At 39.2% G+C, this 22900-nt stretch overlaps 4 protein-coding genes across 4 annotated transcripts in view; 2 read left to right on the top strand and 2 right to left on the bottom strand.

The window, feature by feature from the left end:
• Positions 1-1245: 1245 nt before the first annotated feature.
• On the bottom strand, positions 1246-2968 carry LOC140953879 (uncharacterized). The gene is made up of 3 exons (XM_073403257.1): positions 2603-2968; positions 1759-2074; positions 1246-1481 (listed from the first exon to the last, which is right to left on the bottom strand). Exons 1-3 carry the CDS (start codon positions 2966-2968, stop codon positions 1246-1248), a joined length of 918 nt encoding a protein of 305 aa, XP_073259358.1.
• Positions 2969-3521: 553 nt separating this feature from the next.
• Positions 3522-7268, bottom strand: LOC140953960 (TM2 domain-containing protein 1-like). Its single transcript, XM_073403344.1, has 6 exons — positions 7099-7268; positions 6895-6971; positions 5952-6030; positions 5319-5410; positions 4836-4909; positions 3522-4463 (listed from the first exon to the last, which is right to left on the bottom strand). Exons 1-6 carry the CDS (start codon positions 7212-7214, stop codon positions 4359-4361), a joined length of 543 nt encoding a protein of 180 aa, XP_073259445.1. The 5' UTR covers positions 7215-7268; the 3' UTR covers positions 3522-4358.
• Positions 7269-7354: 86 nt separating this feature from the next.
• The window catches only part of LOC140953962 (Fanconi anemia group C protein-like), a 27982-nt gene continuing 12436 nt past the window's right edge, over positions 7355-22900 (top strand). Inside the window, exons 1-13 of the mRNA XM_073403347.1 lie at positions 7355-7517; positions 7700-7790; positions 8473-8684; positions 9638-9702; positions 10091-10187; positions 10547-10593; positions 11472-11545; positions 12091-12158; positions 12735-12821; positions 13882-13937; positions 15595-15694; positions 15808-15883; positions 17374-17458. Coding sequence (XP_073259448.1) covers positions 7362-7517; positions 7700-7790; positions 8473-8684; positions 9638-9702; positions 10091-10187; positions 10547-10593; positions 11472-11545; positions 12091-12158; positions 12735-12821; positions 13882-13937; positions 15595-15694; positions 15808-15883; positions 17374-17458 — 1214 coding nt within the window. The 5' untranslated portion in view covers positions 7355-7361. The remainder of the gene's footprint in view (positions 7518-7699; positions 7791-8472; positions 8685-9637; positions 9703-10090; positions 10188-10546; positions 10594-11471; positions 11546-12090; positions 12159-12734; positions 12822-13881; positions 13938-15594; positions 15695-15807; positions 15884-17373; positions 17459-22900) is intronic.
• LOC140953954 (prolactin-releasing peptide receptor-like) lies at positions 19813-21421 on the top strand. The gene has a single exon (XM_073403339.1). It carries the CDS (start codon positions 20351-20353, stop codon positions 21341-21343), a length of 993 nt encoding a protein of 330 aa, XP_073259440.1. The 5' UTR covers positions 19813-20350; the 3' UTR covers positions 21344-21421.

The raw sequence follows: 22900 nt of genomic DNA, 5'->3' as shown, positions 1-22900 counted from the left end.
GTAAGACCTCCTGTTAACGACCACCCAACAGCCTGCCCAACTAGTGCAACATATGCTAGGGGTTAGTGGTCGCACACGGGAGAGTCGAACTGCAGGAGGTCTTTTTCTAGGAGAGGCGAACCCATCTACTTTTTGGAGAGAATATACGTACAGTTTCTTGGGGTTACAATGTAGGTAAATCCACGTTGTGTAGTACACGAACACAGAGATTAGACCATTATATCAGGTGTTTGCTAAAAAGGGTTTTTTTTATGAACGTAACTTAGTTAGTGGCGGTCGCTTATTCCAACTTTAAGGCTTTGACTGGGAAAATATTTGGTGTTTTGCAAGTGCTCGCTTATGCGAAATGGTCACTTACGAGAGGTGGTCGTTCATAATGCATGGTTGGACTGTACTATGATTTTCCTTCATCATAAAAAAATGCTAGACCTGGTTTAACTGTCTGGGTAGTAAAGTTCGTAAACGGCTTTATAGCTCTTCATAGCGTCGTGTTGTGGCCAGAAAGAGTATTAAGCGTAATGGTTCAGTAATATAACGGCTTCCAAAGTGAGCTGACCTGCCAACTTCGCTCTCACTGTGTTCTTTCAATATGTTCAATTTAGAGCAGCTGAATTTACGACGAACCATCGGCAAAGCCGGGCAATAAATCCTGCTTGAGAATCAGCCTTTCACCTGGCGCTATTTATGAGGCGGATCTAGGAAAAGGAATCCGGAGGGGGGGGGGTTGGGCTGGGGGCGCCCATCTGTTATTTTCAGACCATCAGCCTTTCCCCACCTAATCTCATACCCATATACACCGGTGTGTCGGATAAGGTCGCCTGTGCCAGGTGTTTTCAGACAGTGCGGACGAGAGAAAAAAGCGAGCGAGGAAAGAAATAGCGAAAGAGGAAAAACGGCGGGAAAGGAGAAGAAGAGTGCCCGTAAGCATCAATCCGCCCATTGTCCCACTGACTTCCTCAAAAACCATTTCGCGTTTCAAAAGGTAAAATGTCGAAACGATCAAAAGGTACCGCTTTCCTCACATTTCTGTGGCCAAGAACAGCCTTTTAAACGAGAGGGGGGCTAATAAATAAAAGGGCAACGGTAGACTTTTCATCTCCTTTAATTCATTTTAGTTAATGTTAGTAATTTTAAACTCGAGTATCAGTTGATGAATATATGTTGTGACACGTTTCATGTACCAATGATCTAGCAGCACACTTAGATTTATATACACTCTCAAAGAATAAATATTACACTCAAAATCTACACCCAATACTCCAGCAATTGACCGTGTATCGTCTCCACGGTAACAACTTGTCCGTCGTCACCTTGACGTGTCACATGGACCGAATTTTTCTGTTTGACGTCATCAACAACGTCATTCTTCAAAGCAGGGTATTCTTTCAGGATTGGAGAGGAAATCACCAAGCAGCTCTCGATTGTCGTATCTGCTGCTGACAGGTTTAAGCTTACATCCGGGACAGAAGGGATAGACGGCTCTAAAATTTAAAAGATTGATCAATTTTGACAAAGCAATGAAACCAAATCGAAAACATTAACTCCTCGTTTCGGAATAGCGTCACTGTTTAGCATGTGCAGAGGATAGAATAAAATAAAAGGAATAAGCGATTCGATTATAACTGAGCTTTTCTTCAGGTTTAAAATATCGCTGTGCTTTTAGGATTTGAGCCAGTGTATGTATCTTTCCTTGGCTGCGACGTTATTTTCTTTTTTCTTTCTTTTTTTCACCGATAGCAAATTGCCCCGAAACTCAGATGTATCGGCAAACAAATGATTGTCTTTCACCACATGTACCCCTATTATAAATTTCATTACCTTCGCTTGAAAGGTCCCCTTTAGTGGTGGGACCAGCTCTATCATGAATAGGGGTCCTTTTCAGGACGGGCCTCTCGTAGCACCCCGTAGCTTGAGCCATCGCTGCGGAGGACTGGTAACTTCTACGAGCGTAATGGCTTGTCCCCTGTTTCATTCCAGGGCTTATTGGAATGATAAAACCCTCATTGTTGTTGATGTCATGAAGATCCTGAATCTTAGTTGTCTTCCATGGGTACGATCGTGCTTTGCCTAGTTTCTGAAAGGAAACAATTATAGTTGAAGAAAGAGAGAGAGGTCTTTTGTCCTGCACTTTGGTCGAAGTCACCGCTCTTGATTTAAACAAACAATTTGATGATGATTGAGATGACCAGGACGTGACAATGCTGATGACTATGATGCTGATAATGATGACCATAATGATGGTGATGATGATAATGATGATGATGATGTTGACTCATAACGAATGGAGTTACTGTCAATTTTGTCAAGATCATAATTATGATCATGAAGACGTACAGGTTGCATATGGGCGGGTAGCGTCACATCGATGGAGCCGGAGCAAAGAAAAGTAGAGCTATTTATTTCCGTCCCAAAGCTTCCCTAAACAACTCCTTGCTACGAGCCATTCGAGATTTGGACTGTCTGCGATGCAGGCCAGAAAGGTTCTTACTGGTATTAAGTCATTATTTAAAATGTTCTGTCATGATATAGCAAGAAGATTTAGTGTGCGAAAATGGATGGATCAATCAGCACTGAAGAAAACTGATTGTCTCACCTTGTTGACTGGCTTAATGGTCCTCAGAGTGCAACCACTGTCGAACTCTGACATAGTTCTCTTTCTTTGACATCTTTTCCGATCCTCCTCCAAGTCCAATCTCCTTTCCCTTATTCCCTGCCAATGATACACGCACACAACACACGACAAAAAAATTGCAAGAAGGCAAATTGGCAGTAAAACGCCAATATAACCACTTGAAATAGCAGTAACCATCGAATACTTCATTTCGCTGGCCTTCGTCGGCAATTGGGAAGTTCTTGGTTGCGTTGGAAACGAAGCTTTTCTTTTTATCTTAGCTGTTGAATATTCACGTGTAGGGGAATAAGCCGCCGAGAAAAAATTGGAAACTTTTGTGGCAGTTTCGTTAGACATAAAGCCCTCCCAATTTAAAACGAAACTCTTTGATAAGTCTAGCGCTTTAGAACTGACCGAGCAATCACAAATCTTCAGTTGAATTCGAAATGAGTGTCATAAACCGGAGCTGTACTCACCAAAAAGCGCGGAATGTAAAAGAGTGTGAAAATGCGCCAAAATGTGGCTGAAAGCAGAAAGAAAACAATAAAACAAGTTTTGTCAAATAATTACAGTTGTCGCTGGTAAAAAAGAATGGAATTATTTAGAGTACAAGGGCGTAATTCTTGATGAAATGTTTATATATAAACGAACAATACATTAAAAACCAAGCCAAACATTTTTTTTAAGATTTAATACACGTAAGCCATTACTCGAGTTCCAGATATGGAGGCGATCCCTTGCAATTGGTCGCTTATTCAGTTGTTTGATTCCGTCCTGAATCGATTTTTTCATATCGCTCCCGCAAAAACCATCATTTGAGATATAAAGCATTGGGTGTAAGTGTACGGTGCAATAATACCGAAAAAAAAAAGGATAAAAAATGAAAGCAAAAAAACAGTCAGACATGATATACACAACAGAGTCAACTGTAATTTTTAAAGCTTCTTCGGTTTCAATTTAACTATTTGACACTGCACAATAATCTAATTTCTACCAAGGCGTATCTAGATTGGAAGGTGTAATCACAGCAAGGCAGACTGTAATTTGTAGCTGAACACTCGGGAAAGTGGAATCTATTTGATAATAAGGATGTTTAACTTTCCACACTGTCTCTAGTGCTCCAAATAAACGCAACCTAACGTAACTAAAAACTTCAAGTTCTTTTACAACTACTATAATTTATTATTTTCACTACATGTACCTAGCTTCCAGTTAATATTTACAACGTACAGCTGCAGCAGTGCTTACAAATTATATTTTACAAATAAATTGGTACGCCAAACAATCTTAATTTCAAGGACATTCGTTGCCCGAAACTCACAAGAAATAATCGGTTATTACTGTTTCTGTCAGAAACAAAAAATGTTTTTTTTCAAGAATATGGACTCCCAAAAAAGAATCAATGCATTAAATAGACCTTCAGTTGCAGAATTTTGATTAGTTAAGAAGTTTCATTGTCAAATGAGCATAACTATTTTTCCAATATTTTCCAATTTTTAATGGAGAAACTAAAAATTGTGTAATTTGCTAATGATCATTGCAGCTTCAGACACTGTATGCGACCTTCCTGACCACCTTTCGTAATCCTCCAGTCCCGTCAAAGACTTTGAGTTAATTTGTCAATATTACTCCTTTCAACCATCTACAGTAAGATTTCGTCAGTTCGTTGCTGCTGGCACCTGAAAATCTCACTATCAATTATTTTTTCTGTACAATAAGAATGTTGCCAGAAGTGATGCACGTAATGTCATTCCCGTGGTTTGAAATATGTGTCCATATCCTTTGCGATGTGGGTCAATCGAGGACCATAGTAATCAATGACATATGCTGATCCATCCGCTGGCCCAACAACCTGTTAAACAAACAAGTGCATCGCATTAATTTGGTGCTTCTTTAGATTGTCTTTGTGAATAAATGGCAGTAAACACATGCTTTGCTTTAATAGTTTTTGAAAAGGTACCAGAGACACTCACAGTTCTTTTAAATATTATATAATATACCAAGTGTCTGGTTTCGTATTTTGCATGTTAAGGTTTACATAATATTGTCAGTGGAAACCCAATTAACAATATTGCTACGCAGTACTTTGATTAAGGCTGCCATTGGAAACTGGTCATCTTTGACTGAAAGTGAAATTTCCATTTCAAAATTTTTTTTAAGCCATCTGTTCCCATTATTAATTTATGAAAGTCATTTCTAATGATGATGAACTGTAGTATCTCACCTGAGTCGCTATCAATACAATGTCTACAAGATGAAATACAAAGAAAAAACCCAAAGTACAAAACTTCAGCAGGCCTATAAATTAAGAAGAAAGGTACCTCACATCAGAAAATTAATAATAATAATATTATTACTTATTAATTTAAATTATTAATAATTACTTATTAAAAATGAGAAAAAGGATTTCCATCTTTTCATGTCAACACAGAGAACCAAGGAAGCTTGAAATACTATATTTTAGGAAAACTTATTGTGTTTTATTGTGTTATGACAAATTCAGTTGCACATCAGGAAAATGATGCAAGAAACTATGCAAAACCTCACACTAATTACCATTGCTGCCTGCAGTTCAGTTTTTGTTTTCATGCTTTAGATTGGCTTTTCCCATGCAACACAATAATATTCATGTTGACAGTTATTTTTTTTGTTCACATAAAAGATGTACAAGTTTCAGCCAAAGTATGTGCACATCTATGTATCTTACCTATTGCTGGGTATCCCAGATAAAATCTATCAATTCCAAACATTCCAAGAAAGACTGACAGCAAAAGTGCAGTTTCATAAGAATGACCATTGCTGTGCAGAGAATTTAAAGATAAAACATGTTAGTAAGAAGAACAGTTGCTTTTCCAAGGTTTCTTAATGTTAAGGCTAGTATTTTTTTCTTTCAATTGCTCGCACCAGGGACTTGTTCTTTAGCTCTTGAGTCCTACTAAAGCCAGATTTCAAGATCAAAAAAAGTACACTGGGTCCTACACTGCAGCTGACAAACCAGTTAATTCTGTTCAACATAGAACCAACAGGTTCAATGCTATTGGATTAATCTTTTGCCTTGAGTGTAAACACAGCAAACATAAAACAGCTTTCCAGGCCTGCTAATTGTAAGGACTTTCAAGAAATAAACCTTCATGAATACTTCAGCAGTTAATTCCAAGGAATCTTATATCCATTTTAAAGCTTATCTTGGGCAATATAATGCAAAATAATACTTAAGATTAATTAATAAATAAAATAAAAACTGAGGTTTATAATGTACATGTTTTAAGGATTTTTCTATACAGAAAACACATTACTGTAGGTTGATGCTAATACATGTATACAAAAGAAGTTTACTTACGTGTGGCGGCATGTTACATTTTTAAAGCATTTGGTTATATTTTGTCCATCTTTGTTTATGGCTGTAGTGTCACATTCCACTAGAGAAAATATAGTATTTGATAATTCAAGAAAAGTAAAGAAACCATGCAACTGTACAAGTGCGGAATATAGTCCATCTGTTAATAGGCCATGATAAAACGCTAAATGGCAACAACACCAGGATGTTGCAAATGGCATTTTGCCTAAGCAGAGAGGGTCTGAGAGGTGCAGATTTCCAAAATCAAGCTCTAATAGAGAGCTCAAACTCTCACATGTTAAAAAAACACTTCTACAGGTCACTACCTTCGGGATTCAGAGTTTGACAAGGTGTGGGAAAGAAGCCACAAATTTCATTGCACAACTTAAGGCATAGTAAGTTTTATGAGCTCTTAGTACCTAGATACATCATAGATTGGTATGCAGTCACTGCCTTCCATGGTCAAATCATTCCAAGCCAGATTGTTCCACAATATCGTCAGAACTATTCAGGACTATTTGAGCCACGAGCAGAAGCAAGAGCATTGCCCCTGTGTATACCTTGTTCTTTAAGCCAAGAAAGCATCCCCCATGCTTTAAGCCAAAAAAGCATCTTTCACATCAGGTTTTCCACCGCAACTGTAGAACAATCTGACTATAAAATGAAACGATCTGACCATGGAACGTGGTTGTAAACCCGTGGATGGATAAACGTAAATACTGAAAACTCAATTTAAAAAATCACTTAATAAATAACTTACTGGGTATAAAACATCAAACCTAGTTTCAATAAGGTACTACAGTTGAACGCAAAGATTATTTTCGTTCCATTTGAGAGTTCAAGTAAGCTGTCATCGCTGCATTATGCAAATTTAAGTTATGTCAATCAGAAAACACTGTCTGCAAGCATGCAGATAATTCACATTGTATTGTGCTCATCAAATCACCTTCAACGGTGTGATTCTTGGAACAGTCAACAGCTGCCTGAGTAGACGAATCAATTTCTGGACTTCTACATCGATACATATGTTAGTCAAGGAACAACTTGGTAAATATGTTAAGCTTACTAAGACAAGATTACACTAAACAGTACCAGATGAACACATATACACAAAAAACCACAACAGATACCGTATCTATAAAAAGGATATTGCCCAAGAAGAAGGTCAGAACATTTAAATTTTTCTAGAGCTTCCTGAGGATTTATCCACGTACAAAGGCTGGTCAAGAAAACCGATAGTAAATAGCTTTTCCAGCGAGAAATCATGACGAATTTCGTGGTAAAACATTCATCAGACGGCCGCCATTTTGATTTTTATTGTTTAGCTGTTTAGCTGCTGACAAGAAAAACCGTGGAAACGACTTGTTCCCAGTTTCTCTCGTCAAGTATCACTAAAATGGCGGCCTCGTTGAAATGATGTCTGTGAGCGAGGAAGATGTGCAAAGATGGTTTGACGTTGTGATTCAATGGGGGAGTGCAGATACCTCGGAAAAATGCAGAGATACATTTGAATGCCTTGATGAGCTGCACGTTTTTCTGAAACAGCTCGAAAATGCTCTTGGAGGATTGGTATGTATTAATCCAGCTGAGACACAGCTGGCCTGGCATTTGTTTTATAGAAAAAAACATCGATGTAAAGAAACTTCATTGTAGCAAATACATTGTGCGAGTCCCTTGGCCCTTTGTTATATCAGGGTTCCACTGAACTGTTACTTTTAATGTTCTTTAATTATCTAACTGTTGTTTTTCAGATAGGGAACCCAAAGCTTATTTTGCAGAAGTTTCCAAGCCTTGGGAAATTCCTTGGTCAATTATTTGAAAACAGTGTCATTTTGTTGTCAGGTGAGATGTGATTTACTAGTGAAGAGGATTTCAGGATGGGTGGTGGGGGAAGGGGGGCCAGGGGGGGACTCTGCATATGAAAGGGGTGGGGATGCTCGTCATCTTGCTTAGGGGTGTAAATTTCAGATTTTGGTCTCACTTAGGGTGTTCTGGGCAAAACGCCATCATATTTAGCAAGGAAGGTCTGGTTTAGGGTTGCATGTGAAAAAATATGAAAATATGTGTATTGTCTACATGTTTTAACATGGTCTCTTTTAGGGGTCCAAAAAAGCGTGGGCTATGCCCAGATCGGTTCCGTTTTAGGGGTTGGGGTTTTAGGGGTTTAATATTCAAAATTTCTGATGAGCATCCCCACTCCTTTCATATGCAGAGTCCGCCCCCTCTCCCCCCCCCCCCTCCCCGGGAAGGGGGATGGGGAGAATATTGATAAGATGCATAAATTATCTCAGGTACATGTAGCGGGGTGGGGTGGTGCCTGCTGTGCCCTGTAATTTGGCATCCATTTGTCTTGAGAGAAAAGTAGTAATAGTAAGTGTTTTGGATCTCTGTATGTGTGATTGTTTTAAAAAGTTTATCTTTATACTTTTCACCAATTTTAACTGAGAACAATTTAACATTATAATCCACCTTCCAGGTTAATCTGTTAATAGAGTCACTTTCTGTGTCGTGTTTTGTTCCATAGATGATGTGTTCCACAGTGTTATAAGATGCAGCTTAGCACTCGCAAATTGTTCCAATTCTCAAGGAACAATTTTCAGCAGGAAAGCCAAGTCTTGGGCTCTCACACAGCTGAGACGTGCATCCACGCCCACTCTCAAGCATAGCAATTTGATGGAGGTTGGAGAATACTGGGGATATAGTGCTGAGGAATCCACAGAGATGATGGTGGACAAGGTATTAAGGAGTACAAAAACATTTGCAGAACCTTGTATTTTGCTGCAATGTTACAGTCAAACCAAGTCAAGCGTACCCCCCAAGATTCTATTAATGAATTGATTATTTGAAAAATGAATCCGTTAGTCGTTCCCATAACTGGTGTCAAATTCAAAGCGGCATTTCTGCATGTGTAATGAGCAGTGAATATTTTATGAGAACTTCTCTGTATTTGGTCAGATTGGAAATCTTTGAATGGATTAAGCTTCTTAGAAGACATTTACATCAATTTCAGGAAAATGGAGCTGGTGGAAATTTCGTAACTGCCCCGCGTGTGAATTCATTGCTCATTACACATGCAAGAATGCAGAGATCAACCTGAAATCTACAACTAGCAACGGATTCAACTTTTGAATAATAAATTCATTAATGTATTCTTGGGGGGTACGCTTGACCTGGTTTGACTGTAAATGTATTTCTCTATTTAAAAGTCTGGTATGAAGTACACACATGAAATTACTTGTGGGAAGAATCACAAATTGTAGATCAGATACCAAACTACACCTAGATAGGATTTCCTTTTCCTTTTAAAATTGCCCCCTTTTAAACAGTTATCCAGTAATTTGCAGCACCACAGGATTAAATTTATGAGTAGGGGGAGGGGGGTAGAAGGTAGTGTTAGTAGTAGCCATGGTGGGGGTGTGTTTTGAGATAGGATTGGAGGCACCATCCTTTCCTGAGAAGGAGAGGGTATCCTGGCCTCTTCAAACCCCAACCCCTAACTCTACAGCATCTACCTGAGGGGAGGGGATGACTATACACAGGCTAGATTTGACCCAGGGGAGAGGGGTGGATAACTGGGTTGTTTAATACCATAGTACTGGAGACAGAGCTGCAAGTTCAGGCTTCTACTGCAAATCTTGGTTTTAAGTGTTATTTCAAACAAAAAGATGATTTTCTTTTTTTTCGTTTAGCTGGTGTCATCACTATGCCATGATCTGAAAGTAATGGAAAGCTTTAAATGGAATGACAAAGAAAGGTACATTTATTTTATTATTAAGAGCGGATGATGGCTGAAATGTTTTCTAACAACTAAGGTGGCAGCATGATTCAGAACCAATATTTTTATGTCCCTGCAAATTCAAATTACAAGTCTCTTTAGAAGACAGTCTTTGCAGTAAACCATTTTCATTTTCAGTTACCTACCCAAACTTTGCAGCTCAAGTTTATGTCTATTATTTTTTAATAAGCTACTGCTCGCCTCGAATAGCTATAGCTAACTGCGAGCAGTGGTACATCATATTTTGTATTTTCTCAATTTTTCTTAATAAACTTGATTTTTTTTTTTAGTTGTACGTGTGTGACAATCTGGTTGGACGGTTGGAAATATGGGAAAGGATTTTTTTTTTCTTTTTCATCTCTTGCAGAGAATGTTATCCGCTGAAAAAAGTGTCAGGATCATGTCTAAGGGAACTTTGTGAATTCTGTTTGCCTCTTCTAACTTTGACACAAGCAAAGCCCTTGGTAAAAAAGCTTGGAGCTTTGTTTAGCTACCATAAACATGTTCATGTTTCCTCTGTCATTGAAGTTTATGTACATGTAATTTGTTGAGTTATTCTACTCAATAGGTTCATTCATTCATTCTATTTGTTGAGTTATTCTACTCAATAAATTGACCTCGCTCCCAATGTGTGGCTTCATAGCTCAGTTGGTAGAGCAACGTACCGGCAACGCAGAGGTCACGGGTTCTAATCCCGTTGAAGCCCTGATTTTTTTCAGGCTTCTTCTTTCCAATTGCTTAAATTGGAAAATTTACTGCGGTGATCATTTTTCACTTTTATTCTACAAAGTCTCTAAATTCAACTTCTCTTTCGTATGAATAGGTAGAGAAGATTCTTTGCTGTCAAAAAAGTTTGGATTTAATATCAAGGTACTACATGTGTACATACAAGATGCGAATATATGAGAATTCCAACATGGGAGACAGTTATATTATCTTTTAGTAAAATCCAGCTAGTGGTCTATTATCAATGCTGCATTCTGATTGGTTAAGCTTCTACTAGGCTATAGGTTATAGCCCACTAGTAGCGAAAAGCACCAAGCCAAAAGCCAAGCCAAAACAATGGCAGCTGTATCGCGTTTTGTTAGCTAATGTTGTTTTGTCTCGATATTTTTGACCAACTAGTTGGATTTCACTAAAACAATTCCTCTCGCCCTCATGGCCTCTGAGTCAATAGTCCATTTGGCCTTTGGCCTCATGGGCTATTGACTCAGTGCCCATTTGGGCTCGAGGAATAATAATTGTTTAATAACTAAGAAGTGGCTTTGATTGATAACATTAATTATGAATACGAAGGCACAGCTAGAGTTTCATCATTAACCAAAGTGCAACAATTATTTATATTATTATTATAATTATTATTCTAGCTTCTCAGATCTTTAATGCACCACAGACAAAACTAACTCTGGTTAAGTCTGTCTGCAAAACAGTGCCCAAATCCTTGTTCTGGGCCCTCACCTGTGTGCCAGGATTTGAGTACGCACTATGATTGGACTGGTTGGAAATACCATTCAGTCAATTTGCAATCAGGATGAAAGGAAATTTGAAATGTACTTCTGGTAATTCATTGAGTTCGTTGTGGTCACAGAACAATGATATCGGTGCTGCTATGCCGACTTTATTTTAACCAGGGTTAAATAATAATTATTACATCTGCAATGCAGGCCAAATCCAGAGGGACCCAGCTATTTTATTTTAGTTAGGATTCATACCGGAATAATTAACCTTGTTTTTCTGTTGTTTTTTAGTTATCAAGACAATGGCTTCAATATTACTGACAGTGTTCCCTTGATGTTTTTGAAAGCTGTTGCATCTACCAAAGGTGGGCTGAATATATCCTGTTTCTATTAAAAGTAAGGCAGCAATAATTGTCAAGTTGGCCACTGCTTTTGAAGTCACTGCATTAGATTTTATGGTGCATACTTAGAGCACAATTCCCTTCCAGCAAAATGGTCTTATTTTGTATTTGTCATAATGCATGTAAGAATGCAACCCAGTTGTTTTGCCCTGTTGTGAGTTTACCATCCTCACCCCCACCCCCACCCCCCCCCCCCCCAATCGACCAACCTCCTCAAGCTGAATCTTGTTGGCTTCTTCACTATTTCCTTTTTCAGGAGTCATCTTAGTGATATATCCAATGATCAGGGATCGGTGTTAGCGGACCTTACCCTTGTAACAAGAATCATTAATTGTCAATTTCTTAATGCAAGCTCACCCTTAGCAAAGCCACTGGAAAACAGGGATATGTGTGGACAGTAGTGAATGTGAAAACAGAGAGTGTGGTGGGGAGAGTTCTCACTCCTAACGCTCTTATTTGAAACACTTTTTAAAATAAAACTGTCCTAGATTTGTTTTTGTTTGTTTTAGGGCTGTTGTTGTCATACGAAGCTCGTGTAGCTTTATGGAAGAGGTACCAGCCGAGTTTTGAATCAGAGGTGAATAAAAAATGACACTTAGCAAGTCAATATTCTCAATTAATATTTAGACCAATAGTCTCAATATTAAGCTGGTATTAAGACAGCTGTGTAGTTATAATATTAGAGGGTTTTCACCTTTATGGTGCTTTTTGATGGCAAAGCCCCCTCAATTCTGTTGCTGTCTTTGCCACAGACATAATTCATCATCGTCATCATCATTGTTGTCATCGTTGAGACCTTCCAAGGATAGTATTGTTTTCTCATTTGCCGACTGCAGATCAGTCTCGCCAAATTTGGACTAAGTAGTTTGATTTTTGACCACGCCTAGATGCTTTTCTCTGCTGAGGTTCCCAAAGAACCAAGATGTGCACAGGGACATCACTGTGGCGTAGGCAATGCCCCTGTGACTGATGCTCTCTGCTCCACAGCCTTTTAAAATGACTTGTTATTAAAGCACTGAATACTCGCTTGCAAAACCGCTTAGGTAGCTTCCTTGTAATAGGCTGGATATTCATGAAGGTTTACTTTTATCATCAGTTTGAATTATTGACTTGACCTACCACACCATTTAGCTCCACCTGATTATTTTTTTAGATTTTAGATTTGATCGAAATGTCAACCATTCAACGACCTTTCATCTCAAGAATTGAGCTTAAAGACGCTATTTCTTCTAAAGAACTGGTGAGTTTTTTTCTGCTTACAGTCTTTTGGGAGAGCTTTCAGATGATGGAGTTTTACGAGGTAGACATATTCACAATGAAAAGGGAGGAGTTTGGGAGCTTAAACAAAGGTGTTTACGAGCGACGCGCTTGGGTGTCAAAAATTTGAAGCGGATTCTTTAGAAATACCCCACGAAGGACTTTTTTGAAAGTCTACACCAGCACAGAAAGTTGTTGGTATTGCATATATGTTTCATATCTGAAAGAGGATAAACCTTTCGTTCACTTGAGTAAGGACAAAAACCATAGTCCCTGTCTGAGAATACGAGAATCACCACAATCTTTTATCTAATCATTGGTTCCTTTCATACAACAGTGTGCGAAACAAGACGCAACTGAATGGGGGTACTGTATACCCCAGCTCTACAGTGTGGCAACACAGAAACCAAAGGACTAACATTCTAACATGATAGCCCACGTTCGATATATTAAAATTCGAACATGACTCCTAGGGTTTCTCATTCTCGTCCCCAGAGCCACTCGGCTTAATTTCGTTTCCCTACCACGTGACCAAGAAACGACGGGCTCTGGGGACGAGAATGAGGGTTTCTGGTCATTTTTCTATATTTGGTTTGCTTTTCTTTGTGCTCAAGTCTCTTCTGGGAATTGCGAGACAATGGATTCCTTTCTTGGTTTCTGGAGTGGTTTCTGGGTAACTGACCACCTACCCCTCCCCTAAGTCACAATTATGCCCTAAGTGAGAAGTAAGTGTTAATATTGACTTACGGGAGGGGTAGGTGGTCAGTTACCCAGAAACCTCGGTACAACACCGATTCAGTCTCACGCAAAACTTAAAACTGGCCACTGACTGCGCAATTATCGGAGGCGAAACGAAGAGTGGAGCCAAGTATATATTCAAGGATACACAATTTAATGATTAAAGGAGATTACATAAGCAAGGCCTAAGGTCAACTAAACTATTGTACAATCACATCAGGATATGTAGGTCGAGCGCAGTTGCTAAGTAAGAGGATTAAGGGCTATTCCCACACTGACTGTTCATCTGATCTTCTTTACAACAGCCACGTGCTTCTGTGGAAAATCGGGAGTTATTTGAAGTGGCTATGAGTCTTCTGAGGTAAGAAAAAAAGAAAAAAAGGTGTATCTACAGTCCAGGTGCCCGTTTCTCGAAAGTCCCGGCAACTTTCATTTTTATTTCATTTTTATTTCATATTTCATTTTTAGTCACGTTTTCTGCGCTTAGTAGTGTTTAATTAGTTAGTTATAGTGGCAATTTTATACTTTTTACCTTTTTATTGTTATATTTTATATACTTTTTTTTTTTTTTATTGTAATGTCTTTATTGTAATGTCCTTTTATTGTAATGTCTTTCGTAATTCAGCCTATGGCTGCAAGGTCTATCTATCTATCTATCTATCTATCTATCTATCTATCTATCTATCTATCTATCTATCTATCTATCTATCTATCTATCTATCTATCTATCTATCTATCTATCTATCTATCTATCTATCTATCTATCTATCTATCTATCTATCTATCTATCTAACTTTTCGGGACAGAAGTCAAATACCATCAAACCACGTTTATACTGAAGGGGCGATAGAAAGCGTCCGCATTAATAGGGTGTCCGTATTGATCGGATTGAATTTAGAGAAAATGTAAGGGCGTTCCTTTTCCAGGGACAAAGCAAACTGTCCGTAATAGTGAGTTGTCCGTAAAGTGCGGTTTGACTGTATTTAAATCAAAATCTAAAGAATAAAAACCATGGTCCTAGCTAACAGTCCATTTTGTTTTGTCAACTGTTGTCATGTTATTTGCAAAACTATCGAAACCTCTCATCTTGAATGTAAACAACAACAGGGCCGAGTTGTTCAAAGCTGGGTTAAGATAACCCAGGGTTAGTGCGAGATTTGAATTCAGATTTGAGAGCTTAAAAAGCAGTTCAGTCTTAATTCTTTTGGTCTACAAGTTGATGATTGCAAGCTCTAAAAATAACGGAGAGATTATCCGAGAAAATGTTTTTGAACACAAGAAAAAGAAACCCGGGTTAAATTTAACCCCAGGTTAAGCGCCAATCAACCTTTGAACAACCGGGCCCAGCTTTTAGTTTAGTGGCTTTAGTGGCTTTGATTAGGGGAACTTCAAGGAAAGGGCCCCAGCCCTTACAAAATGCCCCGAGGCGGCATTTCTGAGGCGTTTATGTGCTTAATGATGTCAATGGACCACAAAGGAAGTAATCGAATCTCTGACACGGCTGCGTGGCCGTTCTGTTGCCAGGTTTCTGTAAGGCTTCCCCAGGCCCACGCAGAAAATTTTGTTTCAGTTACGTAACCAAGTTCCGCTCGCATCATGTCACCTGTCCGAGACGCAGTCATTTCAAGGCAACAAATTTGAAGCCTAGGAAGCAGGCAAGCCAATTTGTAGATCTGTTATTTGGAGTATTTTTTCTCCTTTGGCACAATTAAATGCTGGCCATTTTTATTGTCAAGAGGCAGATTTTGATGTCAGTGATTTCTCTTTTTTTGTCTTGATGAAGTAAATTAATTTTTATTAACTTATTAACTTATTTAGGGCCTGTTTATATGAAGTTGGGGGACCCCAGATAGATGAGGTAACATGTGGCAGGTCACCCCACCTAACATGTAAACGTGATCAAATTGAAATGAGAGATTATATGAACAGGCGGGTTACCCAATCTAAGCGGGTTACCCCACCTACCTAGGGTCCCCCACCTCCATGTAAACAGGCCCTTACTCTGATACTTATTACAGCTCATTCCTTGTCCGATCTGGTGGAAGTACGCAAGTTGCAAAGCTTGTATCTGTGTTTGGTGAAATGTGTGTAGAACAATGCAAAGATGGAAATCAACAGGCAAGAGGCCCGATTTAAAAGAGTCTTTTTTTCTGTGTTTGTGAACTTGGTAAAACACTCCAACTCGTTGACTACACAGTTCATAACGCGTTTCTCTTCTCCTTTTCTTGTAGTCGCTGTTAAACCTTACCGACTTGTTTCCTTGCTTTTGCTGCTCGATTGTTGCTAAACTGGCGCTAAACCCACAAGGTTAGTTTCTGTGATAAACCGAGATAAATCTACGAAATATATATCTAGCTTTCCAACAGAAACCGTGAATATTAGCCTGCTTTGATATCAATTTTCTGAAAGTTCAGCTCTCGCTTGATAGACCTGCGTAATTTTTTTTCTCCAAAATTCTTTCTTGATATTTGAGAAATACATTTTTCAAACAGAGTGGTTTATACCAGACCTAATACCTTAACCCCGGTTAGTAACTTCCACAAAGCAGCACTGATATCCTTGTTCTGGGCGCTCAATGGTCTCAACGAATTACCGGAAATGCGTTTCAAATTTCTTTTCTCCCTGATTGGCAAATCGACAATAGATTTTTCAACAGGCCAATCACGGCGCGTATTCAAATCCGGGTACACAGGCGGGGCCCCCGAACAAGAATTTCGGCACTGTTTCGAAGACGGACCAAACCAGAGTTTAGTTTCGTCTGTGGCGTAGGCTGGCGAATAGAAGCAAAAACCATTCCCTACTTGCTCCAAGCCTCTTTTTTCAAAACGAGGCCGGTAAATGCGATCTTTGTGACGTGCAAATAATTTTCTCTTCTCATTCAAAACAGCTCATTTCACCTTCGCACTTGGCCTCCTTTTGAAAGCGAGGCATTTATGGAACTCGGAAATGTTCCATTAGCAAATTACCGTGTGATGCTGATGTCTAGTTCTGATACCTCTCTCTTTTTTAAGCAACTTGCGCGACAAACGGGGGAGGCACCCCAATAGACCTATTCGGCTAACTCAATGTTGTACCCAATTCAAACCCTTTGGGAATAGAACGTTTTGTTTCAGGAATTTCCATATCATTTAAATGTGAATGCCACATTATAATGCAAATACAATACACAAAGAATCTTATCCCCGGGAGATTTGAATTGGGTACAACATTGAGTTAGCCGAATAAGTCTATTCTACCCATGTGGTGCATCCGATATATATTTAATTAACATACATTTGCATAAGTTTGCTGAGCGTGTGCCTAAGGCCAGTCCACACTAATGTGTTTTCGTTTGAAAATGCATACATTTCGATGCGTTTATGCCCTCCGTCCACACTACACTAATACGCTGTTTTTATCGAGAACGCATCGATTTGAAAGCGTTCTTGAAAGTGGATCAAATCGAAAACGCACTGATATCGTACTGGTGTGGACGGTCGAAAACGCATCAAAATGAAAGTACCGATAAAATCGCGGGTGCGTGTGTTTGTTGCATGCGCATGCGCACTTACGACAGAACGTACAATTCTGTCTTTTTCAAACGTTTTAGTGTGAACCGTCGAAAACGCGTCAAAACAGTAGCGTGGACGCGAATCGAGCGATGCGTTTTCGATGACAACGAAAACGCATACTTTTTAAGACAGGGCAGGGCCTAAATTCACACAAATATTTGCCAATTTGTCCCAGCCCCCGAGCCGGATAACAAATTGCTAGTTAGTTTTTATTACAATTCTATTTTAAATCCCGGTTATTTTTAGGAGTAACTGATGAAGCGTATGCACTAAGCAGTTTGCAGAGTATTAGTATGGAATTAGAGGAGATAAGGCAACGATTGTCGAACAGGTAAGGCCTGTTAAAGATAAGAGTTTGAATTGGAACCGTGTAGTTTTGTGACAACTTTTTGGTACAATATATTTCCCACTGTAAATTTAACGACGTAGAGTTTTATAAGGTGCTTTCCCTTGCAAAATCTTCCTTAACGGCTTAATAATCAGAATCACTTAGCCTGAGAAAACAGCCCACGTTTCGCGACAACACCTCTGCTTTTCCCTGCGAAATGACGTCCGAGAAACGTGCGCAGAAATTTCACACTGATGACGTGTCACTACAGAGAACTGGGTTGTGCTTCTGATTGGTTGAAATAAACGTCCCTTGCGCCACAGCACGAAAAGTGAAATTCACCTAACTTTACCTAGGGCCCGGTTTTCGAAAGTCCCAATAATTAACGGTCCCGTAAAACTGTTGTTGTTTACATGCAAGGTAGGGGTTTCAATAGTTTTGCATCTAACATGATAAAACTATCAGTTAATGAAACAGAATGGAGTAGTTTGCTAGCCAGAACCCGCGCTCTTATTCTTTATATTTCGATTTGAAAATTTGATTTCGGGCCCGAAACCTTGCCGGGGCTTTCGAGAAACGGGCCCCTGATTCCTTAAAGTTCCGTAAATTAAAGTTCATAGGCAAACCTATATGGATTCAGTATACATTTCTAACTGTTCTGAAGTATAAATCACGTCCATATAAGTGACTTTTTACTGTTGGCCATAAACTCCTGTTATAAAATTCAGCTTTACGTGGAGTAAAGCTCATAAAGCTTACCTCAAAGCTTTATAAAGAGAATCTTTACGCCGCGTAAACCAATATCAATCACTTCTTTACTGAACAAAGCTCCGTAAAGCTACGTAAATTTGGACACTTTTCATGACGTACGCATCAACGTAAACTTCCGTAAAGTTAACCTTTACAAATAAGATGCGTAAATGTGCATAAAGTTTGTCTTTACGGTAGCATTACGCCAGCTTTATGGTCCGGAACAGTAAAGTTACCATTTCGTATACTGCGCGGCGCGCGGCATGACAATCAGAAGCACTACCCAGATCTGGGTAGTGAATTTTCATCAGTATTGAAGTTTTCTGCAGTCGGTTTTCAGCAGTCATTTCGCGAGGAAACCGGTGGTGACGTCGCGACTGAAATGTCCGCTGTTTTCTCAGGCTAAGTTTCACCTGGTTTGTTAAGGATCTTACACATTGCCTTAAGGTAGCTTTAACTGGTGGCTAAGGCAAAACTTTTATAGTTCAAACCGGACGTTTTAAATCTCCTACAAACTAAAAAGTTAAATATGCCTTCGCTTCGTTGTTTTTGAATTAACCTTTCTCGATATTTTTTTTGACCTTGTGGAATAACGTAGAGAGGATATAGCAAGTTAATGGCACTTTGATCTTAAACACTTTATTGAAATAATTAGTGGTCTTTCTGGCGGTCAGCAAAACAATTTGAATTTTCTTATACTAATTTAAAAAAAATAGGGCTATCTTGATATAATTACTTGAGAAAGTTCATGTGGAGTTTAAGGGAAGTCTTAAATAAACGTTGGTTCATTGGTTCTTTGATGGGCAGATGGAAATGGATTTTTAGCAAGTTCCTCCTGAAGCACGTATTTATTTTTCGGTAACGTCTTAATCATGATGTCTTTAAGATCCAACGACTCGACGGCGACAAGAACGTCGCTTAAAAAGTGAATTTGAGTTTTTTTTAGTCTTTATAGCGATTATTCCTACCCACTTACTTTGTCAATTGTAGGCGAACCCTTGCCTGATTTGCCGAGACTTTCAGAGCCACGTAATATTAAACTAAATTAATTGCTGATGTAGTCCTTGAAGTTCCTTGGCAACCAGTTCCACCTTATTAGGCAATTGTAGAAATCCTTGGACACGATCGACATGGCAATTTTCTCAGTCTTAAATCATATTTTTCGTATGTGTTTTATTGAAGGCCAAGTGAGATACGGTTTTAAAAATGCAAATTGTAATGCTCTACCGTAAAAGTACACAACCTGTGTTAATTTCCGTCTTTTAACGAGACATTGACGCGTTTGTGGCCTTTAGTGAACGTTCCAGGTCCAATCTTTCACAATTCTAAAAGAGTATGATTTTGAATTTTTGGTCAAGATCAGTACGTAGCTGCTACATGTAACTCGAGTGAAAGAGTTTTACTTTTGTTTGCCAGCGACTTTTCTTTCGCGAGAGGGGTATTTAAAGGAGAGGCAAAGCACTTAGTCGGCGAAAAATCATATACCCCTCGTAGACTCGAAGGCAACGTAATATTGCCTTTTCTAGAAATGAAGAGGAAAGATCAAGAAGACTGAGGAAGAAGGAAAAGTTCGTGCACTGTCCTATATACACAGGTGCAGGAAAAAAGTCGCTGTGAGAATATCCGAGGCCTCAACTTTATCTACAAGCACGTCCAGATGAAAATAGATTATTAGTTGTCTGCTCGTCATTGCGGCTCAATTGTTGTGATCGACCACCTTCTGGTTTCTGGAATTAACACAATTGTTTTCTTCAATAAACTTTGCGTGAATATCTTTGGCGTCAAGATCACTTCATCAAAACTAAAAAGTCCTTAATCTATAGCCAATATCAGGAACCCGTCAATCGGACATTTGATGGGCTCCTGCCAATATCTGTATTGGTAACATGCACATTACAACGGCGACACTTTGGCGCTATAGAAGTCGTCGTTCACGGAACTGAACTGAGCTCACGTTTGTTTCTAAACGAACGAGTATAGAAAGACCCGTTCAAACCTAACAGTCGAGGATCGTTGTCCAGCGATATTTATTGACACAAGCGGAAAGAAAAGCTCGATATCTCTTAGTATTTGAAAGTCTGGTAGGATATATTTTTCTATCGTTGGCATAATTTAACTACAAAAAAGGAGTGGTTATCTGTTTTCATGGATACAAACTGTTCGAATTCTTCATCACCTGACGCTTGGAGTGATCTAACCACTCCGACAATGAAATGGTTCTTCCGTCTTCTTTTCTCCGCAATCTTGTTCGTCGGTTTGTTTGGGAATGGTGTCGTTAGCCTTGCCATTGCCCTAAAGCAACGTTTACGGACAACAGCCAACCTGTTAGTGCTAAACCTTTCGGCTTCTGATTTCGTTTTTATATCACTCTACACTCCAACGCAGCTCTCCTTTTTCGAGCACAACTACAGCTGGGTGATGGGCGATGCCATTTGTAAACTCAGCTACGCAGTCCTGCCAGCCTGTCAGTCCTCTACCGTGGGTACCCTGTTGTGCATTGCGTTCCTTCGCTATAAAGCAGTAGCCGACCCCTTTCGTGTTCGTTTTGGATTGACTTACAGGACCACTGCGCTCGTCATAAGCGTTATATGGCTGTTATCTTTACTGTCTGGACTCCCTGTACTTCTGGTCGCCAAAACTGTACCTTACAAAGACAAGACATTTTGCGACGAGATATGGCCAGTCGGCAAACCTTACAGAGAGATTTACTGGGTGTCCATTTTTGTCATCCAGTACGCTATTCCACTGTTGATCATTCTGTTTTTGTCCATTGGGACAGTTATCAAAGTGAAGAACAGTCGTGCGCGTATCTTACCAACTACCTCCACCGCTCATAATCTAGACACATCCGTACCAAGTGCTTTGAACGCAAGTGTACGACAGCGACGAAGACAGGAGAGCAATATGTCGAGAGTTTTAACTTGTCTGGTGATTTTGTACGCCATATGCATGCTTCCACAACACGTTGTGTTTTACTGGTGGACGTATGGTGATTTGCTGAAGCAGAAATACTCTTTATACATTTTCACCACAGCCAATATCTTTCCCATCGCCAACAGCGCCTTGAATTCTTTTATCTACGGAAGCTTACACAAGGAGCTGAAAAATGGCCTGAAAAACTGTCTAAAATGTTCTTGAAAGCGATAGCTCCGTTTTACACTATATTTTAAGAAGTTTCAATTTTCAAAGGAAATAATGTTGTCATTGTCAAGACCGTCAAAGATATTATAGATAAATACTCAAGATGAATTCTTTACTTTTCTTCATTAAAGGTTTCATGGATATACGAGACCAAAAAAAAATAATGTTTGTATTTTGAGATCAAAAGTAGGCTACGAGCAGTCTCTCTTTTTTTCTGTAGTCCGTCGAGCAAAACGCGAGACACGCAAATGGCCACGCGCGTGACTGATGGCGCGAGACTGCAGTCTCTTTTTTCTTCTCGGGTTACCGCCCTCGTTTCGCGCGTCTCGCGGCTTCGCCGCTCCCGCGCGTGCATTGCTCTCACTAAATCTGAAGAAAAAGAGAGACTGCTCGCGCTCTAGATCAAAAGCAAACAACAAATCTAGAAATATTCAGTTTAAAGAGGACAAACCTCTCAATAATGTGCAGGCTTAATTTACAGGGTATTTTCATCATAACATCCTTTTAAACAAAGATCAGTGTCTTTGTTTTAAGCTGCTTTACTTGGCTATTGTATGATCACAACCAGAAATGAGTTTCTGTCACAACCAAATTTCTACCTTGACCAATCCCTAAGACACATACAATCAAATCAGCCAATCAGATCGTGAACCAATTTTTTGTACCCCTGGGCCGAGTTGTTCAAAGCTGGGTTAAGATAACCTAGGGTTTGTGCGAGATTTGAATTCAAATTTAAAAGCTTAAAAAGGCATCTCAGTTTTAATTCTTTTTCTCTACAAGTCGACGATTGAAAGCTGTAAATATAACAGAGAAAATTATCCGAGAAAATGTTTTTGAACACAAGAAAGAGAAACCCGGGTTAAATTTAACCTCGGGTTAAGCGCTAATCGGCCTTCGAACAACTGGGCCCTGGTGCAAAACGCGAGAAAAGGCATGTTGTCGAGCCAGTCAGAATATTAGTTTTGGTTTTACTCCTGATTGGCGCGAGATTTCTTAGCCAAAACCAAGGCATCGCCGGTTTGCAGATGACGTCATGGCGGCCATGTAGAACAAAAGCGCTTGGTGTCCGCTGGGAACTAATGTAAATCAGGCGGGAAAAAATGTGTTGTTTTGTCAACCAACCGCCTTGTCACGTGGTTGCAAACCAAGAACATTCACCTTACCTACATTTAAATGATTATGTAACTATTGGACTGTTGACTAAATAGTGCATCTGTATTGGCTATAGTTAGCAGTAAAGTTTTTCCCTCGATAGACCTATTTTTAGAAAGATAAAAGAGTAGCGTAGTGATTGACGATAATTTTGTAATGCCGATTGGGTATTTAATTTCGCGATTTTGGTGAGACCCCATTTCGCAGGGTTTTATTTTCGCGATTTCAACAACCAAATATGAATAAAGGGTATTAAATTTTGCGATTTCGCGTTCTTGACTTCATTTTAGTTTTCAAAAAGTCTGAACTTTTGAAAAATTTGTAGATAAACTAGAACAAGAAATGTGTGAAATCTTTGCAAATTAACGTCATTTCACAACCGAAGATACAAAATGGAACGTA

This window comes from Porites lutea, chromosome 12 (genome assembly GCF_958299795.1).
Source record: "Porites lutea chromosome 12, jaPorLute2.1, whole genome shotgun sequence".
NCBI lineage: Eukaryota > Metazoa > Cnidaria > Anthozoa > Scleractinia > Poritidae > Porites > Porites lutea.
The sequence above is the reverse complement of the archived record's forward strand: the minus strand, read 5'-3'. Positions and strand labels throughout refer to the sequence as shown.